General features: G+C 41.5%; 1 protein-coding gene across 1 annotated transcript in view; it reads left to right on the top strand.

Annotated features, from left to right (window-relative positions):
- Positions 1 to 4,707: 4,707 nt before the first annotated feature.
- Positions 4,708 to 17,772, top strand: part of LOC130483688 (collagen alpha-1(IX) chain-like) — an 82,439-nt gene continuing 69,374 nt past the window's right edge. Inside the window, exons 1-5 of the mRNA XM_056856528.1 lie at positions 4,708 to 4,761; positions 5,087 to 5,160; positions 6,851 to 6,928; positions 7,144 to 7,276; positions 13,414 to 13,810. Of these exons, the coding sequence (XP_056712506.1) occupies positions 4,748 to 4,761; positions 5,087 to 5,160; positions 6,851 to 6,928; positions 7,144 to 7,276; positions 13,414 to 13,810 (696 nt within the window). The 5' untranslated portion in view covers positions 4,708 to 4,747. The remainder of the gene's footprint in view (positions 4,762 to 5,086; positions 5,161 to 6,850; positions 6,929 to 7,143; positions 7,277 to 13,413; positions 13,811 to 17,772) is intronic.

The raw sequence follows: 17,772 nt of genomic DNA, 5'->3' as shown, positions 1-17,772 counted from the left end.
GCTATAGAAACTGGCCCCGACCATGCAGAGCAGGAGCAACTCCGGTGTGCGGCTGGATGGCTGTGCCTGGCTGGTGCAACAGACCATCCTGTGCCACCAGGTGGGCGAGTGCACCACCAGTTCGATGCCTGCCTGCATGCCCACACTGGGGGGGATCACCTGGAGCAGCTGCCTGCTTGGGGCCTGGTCAGCTAATTTTTAAGTTGATAATTTTGTATGGCCCGCAAATGATGTTATAAATATCCAAATGGCACTTGGTGGAAAAAAGGTTCCCCACCCCTGCTGTAGAGCATATCATCCTGCTGAAGCCCCTGGAAGTAGATGTAGGATTAAGGGTGCTGCCTTGGGCTGGTTTAAATTGTTCTTTATGGGCGGGACCCAGAAGGTTGTTATTGGAGACCAATTGTCATCAGTGTGGGACTTGTCTTGTGCTGAAAATGTAAAATGCTCCATTGAGTTTCATGGGGCTATGCCTCCCTTTTTGCTGGTGCAAATTTGTGCTGGCGCAAAAGGGGGTGTTCCCAGGGTGAAAAGCCTCAGGGAGCTGACTAAAGTCAGCCCTGCCCCAGGAACACCTCCTTTCATGCCAGTATGAGCCCTTGTGCCGGGGAAACACTGCCGTGGAAGCTGCACTGCCACCCATGTGTGGCACTGCCGTGTAGCTCCCTAGCACTGGTGTAAGTGGCCCTGCCCCAGAGGTCACGCCAGCTCCAAACCCCTTTCAGCCCCCCTTTCAGGATTGCTCTGTAAGTGTTCTACTGCTGTAGGCAAATGATTAAAGGTGACAACGTTGAAATGGAATCTCAACAAGTCAGAGGTAATGCCGGTTGGGAAGAGTGAGGTCTTGAAGGTCATTGTGCTTCCTACCACTGACGGCATCAATAAAATATAACAAATAAATATTTAGATTCAAGTTAATCCACTGAGCTTAATGACTGAGTGGGGATTTGATCCCATGTCTCAGGACTTTGTCCAACACTCATATCACTGCACAATACTGATTCTCAGAGTGGTGTAGCTTTCCTGTCCATTTAAGTTAAGTGGAAAATCCTTATAGGTGAGGAAGCTCCACTGGTTATCCCAATCCCGTAAGGATTCACTGGATTGGACTGCTAGACAATTTAAGAATTGAGATGGTATTAGAGGAGCTCTGGTACTTCCATCTAACTTTCTTTACATACTCAACCAGGTATTTGTGTCTTTTACGCTACCACATAGTGCCCCCCCCCCCCGCCGCCTTATCTGTTCTGCCATCACATATATATTTTCTTTCTGGCCATATGTAGCTCAAAGTTCTAGGACAGCATAAATGTTGTTTCATCAGTGAACCTGAAGAATTTGAGGAAGGCATGTTAGTACTGGATCCACAAAAGATCCCCACAAAAATATTTACATGTAAAAGGTAAAGGTAAAGGTCCCCTGTGCAAGCACCGGGTCATTCCTGACCCATGGGGTGACGTCACATCCCGACGTTTACTAGGCAGACTTTGTTTGCGGGGTGGTTTGCCAGTGCCTTCCCCAGTCATCTTCCCTTTACCCCCAGCAAGCTGGGTACTCATTTCACCGACCTCGGAAGGATGGAAGGCTGAGTCAACCTTGAGCCGTCTACCTGAAACCGACTTCCGTCGGGATCGAACTCAGGTCGTGAGCAGATCTTTTGACTGCAGTACTGCAGCTTAACACTCTGCGCCACGGGGCTCATGTACAGGGAATTTTATTATTTGTGTGCATTTCAGGACATTGTTGCTTTAACATTTTCTTGGGTAAACATTCCAATTTGGGGACTTTTTCTTGTAGCTGCCATTTTCCAACAAGATGGATATGGTTATTTTGATATTTAAAATTCACGTAGGATGCTCATCTTGGTGTCAAAATATATGCTTTTGTGGTCATGAAACCAATACACTATTATATTCGTTGTAGAGACAGCCATTTTTTCTGTAACCACCATTTTGCAAGATGGTGGATCTTTTTTCACATTCTTATAGGGTGTTCATGTTGGTGATACACTATGTTTTTGGGGTCAATAAAACTGAATATACTATTCCTTTTGTTGTAAAAACAAAATAAAGTCTTATTTCTAATGTTGGTAATATTTTGTGGGGATGATAAATCTAGAGAAACTTTTTTAAAATGTTGGTAATGTTGGTAATATGGTACTATAGCCTCCATCTTGGAAAATGGTGGTTACAAGAATGTCTACCCAAGAAAAAAGTAAAGCAATAATGTCCTGAAACACACACACAAAATAAGATTCTCTGTACACACACACACATTGGGGGGGGGGTCTATTGTGGATACAAGACTATGTGAGTGGTTGTCTTCAAGAGAAGCAGTTTGATAATTTAGTTGAACAGGAAAGGAGGCATCAGCTGGCTGTCCAGTGACTTTGATCTGCTCCCCTGGTTTCTCAGGAAGTAGTACTGGACCTGCTTGATGCTATTTAATGCATATACCATAGGCCACCATGTAAACTCACCTTATTACATTCCTCAAGAATAATTTTATATTAAATTCTGCTAAGACAGAGAGTGCAATAAATCACTGTTCTCCCCCATGTTCTTACAAACATGTCTACGGCAAATAGCATGTGGAAGGAGAAATAATATATGTGCAGAGAAAGTAAACAGCAGTTCTGGTCAGCCAGTATCAATAATTTTGCCCAAACCATCCCCTTAAGAGGCAAAAACTAGACTGCGAGAAAGTTTTGATTCCTTTCTTCAAGGGGAGCTCTTGTTGCTTTTTCTGTAGTGCTAACACTACTCTGAAGGGGAAAAAAGTAAATATACACAGTCTTTTTCTCCAAAGCTCTATAAATGAAACTACAGTACCTGATGTTTTATGCTTCAGTCAGAGCATGAGAGTCAGGAAGTGGTTTTCTCTGACCACATTTTATTGTATTCTGTCTGGACATTAACAGAGAACCCCTTCTCTGTTGTGTACTTTGGAGGGTTCTTCTCAGCTAGGCCTTTCTCAAATACTTTAGTTTGGACTGGCACATAATCTGATGTTTTACTAAATGTCTCCTGCCATAGTATATAACACTTGGATTCACACAGGGTTGACTTTTTTCCTTTACTTGCAAGGAGGGTCAGCTCTATTCCTTGAAGATAGTTTCAGAGGATAGCAGTGTTGGTCTGAGGCTGAACAGCTAGGTTCCAGTCCAGTTCAGTCCAACAATATTTTGAGGGGGTTGAACTTTCAAGAGTCTGATGAAGGGAGATTTGACTCTCAAAAGTTCATACCCCCCAAGACCTTGCTGGTCTCTGAAGTCCAGGATCAGATATTATCTTAGGTGCTGTGGAACACAGGCAGGATGGTGCTGCTGCAGTCGTCTTGTTTGTGGCTTCCTAGAGGCATCTGGTTGGCCACTGTGTGAACAGACTGCTGGACTTGATGGGCCTTGGTCTGTTCCAGAAGGGCCTTTCTTATGTTCTTATGCTACTGGACTGGAATCTAGCTGTTCTATTACTTCCTGTTACCTCATCTGAGAGGCAGCTACCTTGTATGTATCATGAAATCATGTACATATCTCATCATTCCAGGGAGTGGAGTTTGGTGGATGAGGTTATTCATGTCTTATTGTGGACTGAAAAGTACAGTATGTATTGTGCTGAATGATGCTGAGCCTCATTCCTTCCACACCTCGGTTTTCCCTAAGGGAAATCTCTCAAAAGGTATGAGATTTCATTGAAGTCTCCCACTACCAAACACAGCTAGGGGTACTTCTTCTCACCACTAATACAGCTGAACAGCCACTGTTCTGTACTTCCCATACAGAAACCTTTTATCTTAGTTTGTACTGGCAAAAGCTGTAAATAAACACTTACTTATCTTAGTCAACTAAGAGCTTGGCCTCTAAGTCAGGAATTCTCTGGTTCAAATTTCATATTTTCAGCCATTAAGGTAACTTGTTGTCAGCCTAAGCCCTCCATCTTCAGTATGGGAACCACAATACTGACTTATCTTCTCCCAGATCTAAGTTTAGATCTCTGTCCACCAAACTATATTAGGCTTTAGAGTTTCATTCTCTCTGCATTCATCATACAGACATATCTGAACATGTATGTTTTCATGTGTTTAAAATATTACCACACTAGTTTCATTGGCATGACACTGATTAACCTGCTGGGGCATATAAAAGCTGATATGTTATACTAGGTAACCTTTATTTTGTTGGAAGAGTCAGATTTAAGCAGTGACCCTCCCATATAAATAATCTGCTTCTGTTCGGCAAAGGTCCTCTGCAGCAGGACTTGCAGCAGATATTGCCTCATTAGGCAGTTAGTTGGAAGTGAAAAGTGCCTTTTTCTGGCATCTGAAGTGCTTGAACTTAAACCGATTAGTATAATTGCCAAAGTATACATAATATTCTTGAGTTTCCTCCAGCTTCTAATCTGACATTTCTCTCCCATCAGCTATTTCCATGCCTTCTAACTCACTGAGTGTCCTTGCCTAATTAAAAATTCCTACTTTTATCCCCACCCCTCTCTGCTGCTCCATTCACCGTTTTTATAACCCATCCAAATTCCTCCCTCTTATCCCCTCAAGAACACGTAACCCTGTTCTGCATCCACCTCCCCTTCTTCTCATAATTATTAAATCAGTCACTGGAGTTTCATTCCCTACAGACCTCCTGCAAGGGGCAGAGACGGCTGACTCTGGGACTCCTCCCCCCCATGCTTCCTTTTATGAGACCAAACTGTTCAGTAGTTTAGCAACCTAAATGCTAAGATAGGGTGTGAAAATGAAGGACAACAGGTAAGCAATCAAATGTGTCTCTAAATGAAAGCAGCCTCTGGAAGGGGATAGAGAGATCAACTGAGTGCATTTAAAGTAGATTTCGCCGGTTGAGTTCTCTGCTTCTTTTCGTTATGACACTTATGCATTTAAAGATGGAAGTCTTAGTCAACTTTTCAAATACATTTTGTTGCATTGAGAAAAAGATAGTCATGAAATCTTAAAGAGCCTTGCTTGCAAACTGCTTGCTAACAAATCTTTAAAATTATTCATTGTGGTTATGAGATGAAAAGGGATGACTTTATTTGGATGTTTTCATTCATATTTAAGCTGTCTTTTCTTACAGGAAATATCCAGTTTTCTTCTACATGTGTTGTTTTCTGGGGTTTCTGGCATCAGCTACTATTCAACAGAAGACAAGTAAGAATCTGCTTTATTGTATTTATTAAAAATTGTGTCAGTCAAAACTATTATCCTGTAGTTACCAAGCCTAAAGTGTTAGCCTAAAATGGTTAGCCATGTAACTAGGTTATTAATGAATGAATGATAAATGAATGATACAACAGTATGGGAAATAATGCCTTCTAATGATTATTTTAAATTGTTAGATTTTATACTTTTATTTTTTTTCATGCTACTTTAAAAAAAGGAGTAAGATAAAAGTATGACATTTCTGAAATTAGAGATTCAAAAATAGGTATAGTGGCATGTTTTGTTGGGCCAACGTCTTTTGTTAGGAATACGCACATGGAATAGAACTAATGAAGACAGAGTTCTCTGTAGCTTGAAGAATATGCATACTCCTACACTTAATAGAAATTGATCTAATAAAAGACACTGGCCTAAATCAAAGACAGAGTGAGATGTTCTTAACTCCAATGACTTGATTCAGGACATTGACTTTCTAATTTTGTAAATCTTATGTTCTTCTCACACCAACCTGTCAGCACTATCTTTACCCAGCTCTTTTGGGTAAAGATACTAAATACTTAGTTGCATTAGAAAAATAAAATCACTAGAACAATGATAACCTATATTCCTGGAGTAGGAGAGGCAAACATTTTTATGCATTTCATTATTTAGTCATGGAAGGTGGAAACTACCATTTAGTTTCAGTCTTTATATTGGACAACAGTCTCTCTGTGGGCAGGCAAAGTATCTCATTTCAAGCTGCACAAGTCTTTCTTTAGGACTCCAATGATATTTTCCTACTAGACTTGAAACACTGCAGAAATAGAACTCTTAAGCCAACTTAAACTAATGTTTAATATTCCATTTTGGCTCTTTAGGGAGGGGTTATGGGGTACACGAATAGGTTGGTATTCCCACCACCACCAAGTATTCACAGTTGGTGCTTTGAGTGAGCCCTTTAAATGGTGAAATGGCTGGCTATAGCATTTCAAATGGTGAAATGGCTATTTGTTCTTGAAAGAGACTTTCTGTTATGCTCTTGTTCAGAACCCCTGAATGCCTTTACCCTGCAGGGTATGTTATCAAACGGGAGAGGAAGGAGTGGGCACATCTGAAATATCAAAGGTGAAGGGAGGGAAGCCAAGAGCTTTGAATCTCAACTGTTGGTTGAGTTGAGGTAGACTTGGCATTTGTTTATTTTGAATTAAGTGTAGGTGTTGACTGAACTAACTAGCTAGCTAGCAATTTTTAAAGGTTTTCCAAACCACAAGATGTTTTGCACTGTAGAACTCTTTATATAAGTCCATGTCTGGGAAGGTAGCTGACTCTCAGAAAAGTAAGGAAGTTACCCACCTCTGCTATTTTATACATTTCATAAGAAATCAAACACCATATCTACTATCCTCTGAACTGTGTGGATGCGGTGGCAGAGTCTCATTTGTCTTGAGCTGTGCACTTCAGCTGCACCAGAATATCTTCCCTCCTTTGGATGTGTCTTTAATTCATTTGTCTTCCTGAGTCTTTTACATCCTAATATGATTGGAAAAAGTGCTGTCTCAGGAATCAGGACTGAAAGCAGTCTTGGGCATCAATAGTTTGAGAATGTGGGATTTATTTTTAATAAATAAGCGCTATTAATCTTTGCTGAGTATCTCACCTCCAAGGAAACGGCTATTGTTGTATCCAATATTCCTTGCAGGGTTTCCACTCACATTCAGTTCCAACACAGAGACTGACCTCTGCTCAGTTAGAAGGATCGGCCAAGATGACTTACCAGGTAAGTATATACTTGCAGCTACATATGCGCTTCTTTCAAATGAATTACTTTATAGCATTTTTAGGTTTTCCTCTATTCTTGATTTTTTTTGCTTCTACCAGCTAGTAGTAATCTCATTTTGTTGAAAACAAACCTCCTATTTATAGACAATCTTATTCCATGTACACTATTTCTCAGTCTAAAATGTTCAAATGTATACTTTTATTCCTTTTTAGGATATGATATGATTTCACAGTTCCAGCTTGATAAAGCAGCTTCCAGAGGCATTATCCGGCGAGTGGTGGGCTCCACAGCATTACAAGTGGCTTACAAGTTAGGCACAAATGTAGACTTCAGGATTCCAACTAGGTAACACATCAAATGGCTTTTCATTATCCTTTTAAATCTATGTTTAAATGCATTGCCATCTACTTACTTAGCTGGGCGATCCAGTTACAAAAAAAAAGTTCCCTTATTTCTAAGCATCTCTTCTTCAGCTTCTGTATGAAGCTACCAAGGATATGCCTGAACCAGCTGCTTTTGGGGTGATTTAAATTGTACTTGAATACACAGCAAAGAGCTGGACATCTATTCCCTATACTGTGCTCCAGTTAGCCTTCTGTCTGTGTTCTAGCAGCATGATACTCAGGGTGAGTTTGTGCATGCATATTCATCCACCAGAAATGGTGTTGACTTGCATGTATGAAGTTGCCATCAAGGATCATAAACAGTGGATGGAGAATCATCACAAAAATTTTCAGTGAAAGGAGTTCATTCCTGCACTCAGCTACAAGTAATTGCTGAATAGTAACTTACTGAATCTTGAGATACTGTCCTGAATCCATCCACAAATTCTGAAGACTTAAGTGGGGCTGGAAGTGTCTGCCATCCCCCCCTTTCACTGCAGACCCCCTCTGTGCTGTTCCAAAGGTTCTGCTGAAATTTTGTTCCATGGGACTCAGTGGGCTACAACAGGTAGGGAAATCAGCAAAAGTCATAGCCCCTTCTTAAGAAAATTTAAGTCCCCTGAAGTCTTTGGAACTATGTGGTTGAACGCAGGCCACTGAGTATTATAACTTATTTATTTATTTAAATTTATATTCCACCCTCAATCCCCAACCAAAGCCGGGCTCAGGGCAGATAACAACAATCAATAATAAACAATAAAACCATCAACATCTATAATTAAAATCCATAAAACCCTTCAACAGCTTAAAATTTCATAAGATGGCACATATTCAGGATAGAAGCCACCAAGAGGCCTGGTATAGCAGCCAGCAGCCCCAACATAATTAATAAACAAGATGGTAAAGGTGTGTGTGTGTGGTGGTGGGGGTTGGGAGGCCAGCACTGATGACAATCTGTGGCTGCTCTCAATTGTAGGCCTGGTGGAATAACTCCATCTTGCAGGCCCTGCAGAACTCCTTAAGGTCCCACAGGGCCCTGATGTCAACAAGGAGTGAATTCCACCAGGCTGGGGCCAGGGCCGAAAAAGCCCTGGTCCTTGTTGAAGACAGCCGCAAACCTTTAGGGCCGAGGATCACCAATACATTGTTATTGCTGGAGTGTAGAACTCTTTGGAGAGTGTACCAGGAGAGGCGGTCCTAAAGGTATGAGGGTCCCAGACCGTGTAAGGCTTTAAAAGTCAAAACCAGCACTTTGAACCTGAACCGGTATTCCAGCTGGAGCCAGTGCAGCTTATGTAACACTGGCTGAATGTGTTCCCACAGCGGAATCCCTGTGAAGAGTCTTGTTGCGGCATTTTGTACCAGCTGGAGTGTCTGGATCAGTCTCAAAGGCAGCCCTATGTAGAGCGAGTTACAGTAATCCACCCTAGTGGTGACCGTCGCATGAATTTCTGTGGCTAGGTCAGTGCGGGAGAGATAAGGCACCAGCTGCCTGGCTACATCATGAGCCTTTAGGATTTCATACACAAAAAAGTAGTCCTCGTGTGACATACTTTATACTTGTTTGGACAGACTTTTTCCATCCAAGCAACACTTGGATGCACATTTCGTCCCCATTCAAGCACTGCCATAACTTCAAGTGTATATTTCCACTGAGTCACCTTCCACCCTGGCCCCAAAGAAAGCTAAATATTACTTAATTTCTTTCCTCCTGCTGCATAGGCTCATAGCAGCTTTGCCTGTCTGAAGTACCTAATATGAATTGATTGCATGAATCAGGAAGAGGAAATTTATTCATGGCAGTCTGTAGGAGACCCAACTTTCCCTTCACCCCAGCTTCAACCAGTTCAATGCGGCAGAATTTTAAGTGTCAACATCTTAATTGATTTTTTTCCAATGTTTTCAGTTTTATGGTGAAATGACCTGTTTTAAAAAGTGAAATGGATGTGTTCAGAATGTGTTCCTATCCTTGAGTGTAAAATATTTCTATCCATATTTTTAAATCATTTTAGAATATTTTAGAATTTTAACCCCCACCCCCACATACACACAATTACAAAGCTGTGTGAACTGGAAAAAAGATACAGCCACAGTGAAGCGCAGCAGGCTGTGGCTACAGACATCCATTCCAAGTGCTCAAATTATGACCAGTCCCATGAGTGAATCACATAATGCCACCTCAGAAGAGAGGGGAATATATTTGATGAAAGTTAGCTAACCTGCTTGTGAGTAATACAACCATTCAAAGGTCCTGCTAGTAAAGATGTTACACCTCACTACCCCAACACTAATGTTATATGAAGCATGTAATTATTTTTAATATTAGACTGGGATACAACAACAGCTAGCTATTATGCGGAAAATCTGCTAGCTTTCCTGTCATTTGTTTGGGTTTGGTTGAAAGGACTCACTGTCTTTCCTTGCTCCTTAGCTGATTGAACACACCGCCATCTGGTGGAGTTACAGTGGTGCTGTTCACAAGAGCAAGTGCTGAAAGAGTCACTATGGACTTTTATAGGCCAAATAGCATGTTTTTACATGCTGCTGTAATATGTACCTTCAGCTGCACCTGAGTCACTCTTTTCTTGTTCTGGGCAGGGGTCATGTCTCTTTAGGGATCAGGCAACATTAGAGGAGTTGCAAAGAGTGGCTGGGATTATCTCACAATGGATAGCATGAGTTTGAGTCTGAGCTCATGAATGCCATGGTAAACCAGTATAGGAGAGAGAAACTGGTGCAAATTATTTATGTAAAATGCATCAGATGGGAAGCTAGGCCTTCCCCAAATAGAAAGCCCTAAAAGGATCTGTTTCATTGCTGTACTTACAGTGCAATCCGCAGCAGCTGGGGACAGTGCTGCCGTGGTGCTGCCGTGACGCCTCCACAAAGGTTTCCCGGCTGCCACGGGTGGGGAGGAAGGGGTTTTAATTTTAAAAAAACCCCAAACTGGGGGAAAGGCCCCATTGCAAACAGTGATGCTGCGCCACCAAAAATAGTGGCACAGCAACACCATTGTATTAGGGGGCGTTCCCAGTGCAAACAGGGTTAGGAAGCTGCCTATTGGCAGCTCCGCACTCCGGAACACCCCAGGAATGCCAGGAATCCCTGGGAGTCTGTGCCAGCGTCCGAGGGCTGTGCTGCCACCGTGGTCCAGGGGAGCTGGCATAAGTGGTCCTATGCTGGTATCCATGCACAGCGCAAGTGGCATGGACACTGGCGTAGGGGTCACGCTGACTCCTAAGAGCATTTGGACCCCCTTTCAGGATTGCACAGTTGGTCTCTGGTAGGGGAATTTTTTTTTATCTTTTTAATGTATCTCTTTCTGCACTTTATTTTATGTGCAACATTACAGTATAACATTATAGTTACATTATGTGTAACATTATAGTGTAAGAAACAACTGACCTTCTAGCTAACTGACCTTCTTGCTAAGAAACAACCCTTCTAGCTAAGAGGAGGCATAGTAAGCACTGGGTAAAGGGACGTTTTCAGAATACCTGGGTCTATAAGGTGATAATTGCTATAGTCCTTGTATGTGGAATTGGGCAATATAAAAGTAGAGTCCCAGAGGGCTCAAAATGTGGATGGGAGGTCTTGCTCTGTGTATCAAACTAGCCTCAACTAGCCTCAACTATTCTCATACTTCCCCAGGATTAAGGAAACATTTCTGCACTTGCAGCTCATTTTGAAATGACAGATTCTAAACTTTCTAATGCATCAAAAAGATTATGAGGCAGTAACTGTAGTATTGGCAATATGCTGAAAAAGCCTAGCATGCAAAATGCTGCCTTCTTTGGCAAACCTCCTTTGTGGAATGAAGCAAATTTCAATTACTATTCAGTGCTACTGATTTGCATATCTCCAAGGAAACCTTGGAAATTAATGTAAGAATAAAAACTAGATTACCTGTTTTGTTCCAGTGATTTCCCCATTCCTAATTAATAATGCAAAATGAATTCTTTGCCACTAGTATGTTTTTTTCAGCAAGAGAGACAACATATAACATGAAAGCTATATTGTTGAAAGTAAGCTTGATTTTTTGGGGAAATAAAATTGAATTTGAAGGGCCACTTTACACCACTGCTTCCATGTGTGACAGGTGACTGAAGAGCCTGCCTTACCATAGTCCAGCTATGTAAGCCTAGGGAGAGGATGGTTGTGTGCTTTCTGATGACTTACACAGGAGCCAGCTCACATTGGCTTGTGGAATGGCCACTGCAAACCTTTAAAAAGCAACAGTTGCATTACTGCACCAGTAGCAGCCTCATCTGTGTTTTGAATGTACCTGCAGTAAGCCCATGATTATTTTATTACATAGGGATACAAATAGACTTTTGCATAGGGTTGCCAACCTCCAGGTACTAGCTGGAGAGCTTTTGCTATTACAACTGATCTCCAGCTGATAGACATCAGTTCACCTGGAAAAAAAAGGCTGCTTTGGCAATTGGACTCTATGGCACTGAAGTCCCTCCCCTCCTCAAACCCCTCCCTCATCAGGCTCCACCCCCAAAATCTCCTGCCAGTGGTGAAGAGGGACCTGGCAACCCTACTTTAGCACCTTAGGCTTTTATTTTTTGGTTCCAGCTGTACAGTGAAAAGGTTGCGTGAAACCTTCCACAGCTACACATCTCACTGATACATTGACGATCACAGCCCCTTTCAGTTGTGACATTCTTGGCACTGTGACTGTGTGTATAGAATGAATGTACTAAATGCTATCCTCCCAATATGTGTAATTACAATTTCTTCTGAAAGGGATGTGTGGATTTTGTGCCTCGGACATGCGTTATCAGACATCAGGTAAATCTGAGGCCTGGTACGTGTGTTCACATCTGGAATATAGGTGTGTTACTCCTTTCAGAAGAAACAGTGATTGTGCATACGGAGAAAATTGTATATAGCGCATATGTTCCTTATGTCTAGTCAAACATAACAACTGAAAAGTGCTCATGCCTCAACAGAAACTGCTGCTCAGAATAGCCATGAAGATAAAATTGAACCCCAACGAGTTCCTTCAAGGAAGGGTGGGCAATAAATATAATTTGCAGCTCAACCTACGTTTACCACATCTATACTAAGCTAACTAAAGTTTGCTGAGAAGTGATGCCGGAAATGTCAGTTGAAGAGCTGTACTGTTAGAAACATTAAAACCAGTAGTACAATAATGAATTCAGTCCATGACTTTACTGTCTGCAAATGTATGGAACTCATGAGGAAACAGCCATGTGACCATTTCAGCACATCAACAGCACGTATCCTGGCAACGCTCACTCAACAAAAATTTTACCTGAAATATTATGGTACTTTAATAGGTTCATCATTATCATTTTGTCAGCACGATCACCAGCATTTTATTTGCATTACTTTATGCTCACAACTTTGCCAATTAAACATTTTACATAGTAATGTAAAGTCATCTAAAATCCAATTAAAACTATTTTTTTCCACAGAAGGAACAGGCAGGAAAATGAATTTTAAAATAACCAAAAGTAAGAACCAATGGAAAGCATCCACAGAATTAAAATCTGATTGTTTTAAAGAAGAAGACATAAAAATATGTGGGTTAATTCCTTTGATGGATTAAGAAGTCCATCACAGCAAAATTAGTATTGCCTTCTCTTTTTAAGGTTTGGCGATCAGATCGAGTGCAGATTCCTATTAGGATGAGATAGCAGGAGCAGGTCTTTGATGTAGTCAGGAGGAACTTCACAACCCTTGACTTTATAGCTGCTAATATTTGGGACACAAGGCAGGTGTAAATATGATCACACTTGCCTGAATATGCTGTTATAGGTCGACACTGTTACCAGGTTGTTTTGATTTAATACCCAGCACTGGTTTGTTATTGGTTGAAAATAGCTTAAGGCCTTGTCTTGGAGTTATTTGTGACATATAAAGATAATGTTGTTGAGTTATTATAAGTTATCTTGCTAGTAGGATAGTTGAACTAATGGTACTTTGGGCGCTCTAAGCTACATATATGGTGTGTTGAGGTAGTGGTGTCTCATTTTGTCTCTGAAGTGATAATTTATCCAAGTGCTAAATTAAGACAGCTAATAACCAGCAACATCAAGCATGTATTATTTCTACCCTACACAGGTCTTTATATCCTAATGGATTACCTGATGAGTACTCCATTTTAAGTACTTTTCGGATGGCTGGAAATACACTGCAGAAGTACTGGAGCTTTTGGCAAGTTTTGGACTCTTCTGGAAAAGAACAAGTTGGATTGAAGTTTAATGGACAAGCCAAGTCTCTTGAATACACATATAGAGGAACTGATGGAAGTCTCCAGACAGCAACATTTGTGGATTTACCCTATTTGTTTGATTCCCAGTGGCACAAGGTCATGATCGGTATAGAAAAAAACACTGTCACTCTTTACGTTGACTGTATTATGATACAGACTCTAAGTATAAGGCCACGGGGAAAGATCAACATCGATGGCTTTACCATGCTTGGAAAACTGAAAAATAATCCTCAGATTTCAGTTCCGGTAAGTTTTAAGTGTTTACCTTTGCAGGTAAAGTGCTCGCTTTGGTGCATTGTGATTATTTTGGTTCAAGTGGAGCAGTAAGGAACACATCTGTGGTTATGATATTATAGGTAAATAATTACAATCTCTTAACAAGCTTTAACCACCAAAATCTCTTTACAATGAATATTGGGAAATTTGCTTGTACTAAACCTTACAAGAATCATGTATATACTGAGGAAAAATCTAGGGGGAAGTATTTAAAATGTGAGTTGAGAATGGATGCTGGCTTTATTGTACTGCTGAAGATTTAAATATAATTCTTATCATGATTCAGTACCAAGCACAATTAACAGCTTTACAAGGAACATGCCCATGTTGAATTGAATTATAGTTGAACAGCTTATCAAAATTAATTATGCTTTTAATAACATGAAATGTCCAGGCAAATGAAAGGGCTGGCCACATTATTCTTTATTTTATTTGTAGTCCACTTTACCCCAAAGACTCAGTGTAGCAGCTGTAGCTTTGCAATAATATGGAAGAATGTACAAAATTTAAAACTGCAATATGGTCTCTTGTTTGAAATGATACATTTAAAATCTACTGCTGTATTTGGAATATATATATATAGGAGCCCCGTGGCGCAGATTGTTAAGCTGCAGTACTGCAGACCTGATCTGAGTTCGATCCCGACGGAAGTCGGTTTCAGGTAGCCGGCTCAAGGTTGACTCAGCCTTCCATCCTTCCAAGGTCGGTGAAATGAGTACCCAGCTTGCTGGGGGTAAAGGGAAGATGACTGGGGAAGGCACTGGCAAACCACCCCGTAAACAAAGTCTGCCTTGGAAACGTCGGGATGTGACGTCACCCCATGGATCAGGAATGACCCAGTGCTTGCACAGGGGACCTTTACCTTTAGTTGGAATCTTAAGGAATAGAACAAACACCTTGTTTAGGACATCCCCACACACGTGCAAAATTTCTTTGTATGAAAAAATTGCCATGGCTCATTCTGATTTTTGTACTTTTAAGCGTGCTCCTCTGCCGAGAAAGTGGGACCACAGTTGTGACACTGTGCAACAAGCTTATTTATTTTCAGAGATGAATTGTGATTGGTATGCAAGGAAAGTGTGAAGTACATACAGTCAGTGATGGATAGAAAATAATTTGTACCTGCCACATCTCCAAGCAAGGTTGGATATATTTGTGAAAGGTTGTTTTTTCCCCTCAGATAATGAGTCATGCCACATTTTATGTCCAATAACATAATAGAGATTTGTTTCAGGGAAAGAGAAGACAGGCATTCAGGAATGTGTGTACAGCAAATTTAAACCGGTTCCATAAAGCCATATATGATCATTCACTGCAGGTTTACCTCATCTTACAAAATTTGCAATTTGGTTAATTTGGATTTACTAGAGTTGAGATTTTGTGATAATACAAACCAGCTGTTATTTTCACTCTGTTATTGTACTGCTCTTACCCACTATACTGGAGTACAGAAAAGTCAACCAAGGTGATGAATGACTCTATTAGGACCAAGCTAGATGTGATATGTAGTTGTGTAATTTTTTTCTTTAGAATTTTTTTTATTAATGAAAAGCCAGCTACAGAGGCAGTGAGCAAAAGTGGAAAATGGCTTTCTTTCTTTCTTTCTTTCTTTCTTTCTTTCTTTCTTTCTTTCTTTCTTTCTTTCTTTCTTTCTTTCTTTCTTTCTTTCTTTCTTTCTTTCTTTCTTTCTTTCTTTCTTTCTTTGTCATTAGCCTGCTTAAAACTTCTTCCCACAAGCTACTTTCCCACCTGTGGCCAGTTCTTCACTACAAGGGACCAGCCTTCTGCTTCTTGTCATGCTGTTTTGCATGCATTGCCCTTTGCATGCTGCTTCAGAAAGCTTATGGGGGAAGCGTAATTTGGGCTTCAACTTCTGTTCAAGGGCTGTCATCCCCCCCAAAACCCACATGGATCTCTCTGCCCTGTCTCTTTGACCTGGCTGAGGAGAACAGTCTTGTCTCCACCTATGCAATGCTTTGTTTTCTCTATCTAGATCCACCCATCATACGACCCCAGGCATGATCTCTCTTTAGCCAACTGGCTGCCTGCCTCTCCCCACAAAGTGGCCAGATACAGCCTCCTGTCAATCAGTCTCTTGCCATGCCACAAGAGCCCCAGATGACTCACGGTCCCGTCCATCCACTTGCTGAAGGGACTTTCTAGACAAGTAGATTGCTTAAAAGACTTCCCTACAGCTGGGACAATGTCAGGACACTGGCCCCACGGGAGTGGGAGTAGGAGGGGAAGGTGGGGGAGTCCAAATGAAATGGCTATTGGAGGACTGTATTCAATCCATTTGAGCAGGATATCCTGCTAGGGGAAGAGAGGAGTACAGCCTATATCATAGAAGACACATTTGCAGCCCATTCCTGAGCTGTGCTGTCGGCTGCGACCAAACGGGAGGCGAACTTCCGCATTGGTGGCCCCAGCACCGGCGTGCAGGGCTGGAATTTTGGTGCCGGGCGGTGCCAAAACCTCCTTAGGGTGGTGCTGAAACCTCTCTAAGTTTGAAAGCAGTTGCTGATATGGCTGTGGGATCAAAATTCTCATGATACTGTGTTGGATTGTGGATGTTATAAGTACTTTTTGAAATAGCTGATTTTGATTTCTCTCACTCTCAGCTACCTAGCCCTGACTACTAAGGTGAGACAAACATAATTTAAATCAGTTGAGGGTTTGGTTCCTTACGTAAAATTACTATTATTGCTTTCAGTGGTGATTTACAAAATTTCATAAGCAAAGGATATTCAGCTACTTATCTCAGGGAATTTATAATCAAAAATAGACTACAGGAAAGAAAATAGAAAGTGGGGAGGGGGGAAATAGAGATGCATAAATGTGAGCAAATGCTGGCGCACACACTTAAAATTGGGTCCAGGAATTATATGCGGTTCATATAAAGTCAGGTATTCAGGTTAAGCATGATTATAATTTTAGTCCTGTTATTGAAAGTGAGACAAATATACAATTCAGATTTAACAATGATTAATTCAATCTGCCATTCTTGCTGCTGCCAGGCAGACCCTTGCCAGGGGGATAGGTGGGCAGTCTGTCAGGTGAGTAGGTGCCCTTCCACTATGGGCTCCGGGAGGGACGATGGTCACTCAGGCTACATGCCTCTGTGTTGTGCTGTTGCTGAGTCTTTCCTCCCTGTCCTCAGGCAGTCCATGGGAAGGGTGAGCGGAGTTGAGGAGCAGTGGCTGCATCAGAAGGCAGTGATTGGCTCGTGCCTGGGTGTGCCACTCAGGGGGACATCATCAGGAGTCATTGCCTGATTAGTGGGTGTTGCTGGGGTTGATATGGACTCCAGCATGCTAACTATGCAGTCTGTATCTTGTGGAGGGGTACCTGTCCTTTCCCCCCCTGCAGAATGCTCATAGAGGTCCGACCATTGCTGCTGCTGTTATGTTGGTAGTTGGCCACCACTACTGCATTGGCCCTCAAGATTGGGCTGTGAATCAAATAATGCTGAAAAAGAAACCTGGATTGATTCCCAAAACACAGTGATGCATTGGTTTGGTAGGGTAGATTAGGAAGGTTAGGAAAATATACTGCTGCCTTCTGTTCCTCTCAAAAACAGGGCACTGTGACCGAGCAGTTTTCATCTCTGAATGTGGGACTGGGATAACTTGGGTTCAAATACTGGTTCTGTGATGAACTTGTTGGATGGAATATCCCTCGTTTTAGTTATTTACAAAATGTATATCCTGCCTTTTTTACCCAATGAGGACCACCATGGCAGCTGACATTTATTTATTTATTTATTTACTTTATTTATACTCCACTTTTCTCCCCAATGGGGACCCATAGCAGTTTACATCATTCTCCATTTTATCCTCACAATAACCCTGTGATTTAGGTTAGGTGGAGAGTGGATGAGAGGCCCAAGGTCATTCAGCAAGCTTCCATGGCAGAAGGAAGATTTGAACCTG

This window comes from Euleptes europaea, chromosome 10 (genome assembly GCF_029931775.1).
Source record: "Euleptes europaea isolate rEulEur1 chromosome 10, rEulEur1.hap1, whole genome shotgun sequence".
In the NCBI taxonomy this organism is placed as follows: domain Eukaryota; kingdom Metazoa; phylum Chordata; class Lepidosauria; order Squamata; family Sphaerodactylidae; genus Euleptes; species Euleptes europaea.
The sequence above is the reverse complement of the archived record's forward strand: the minus strand, read 5'-3'. Positions and strand labels throughout refer to the sequence as shown.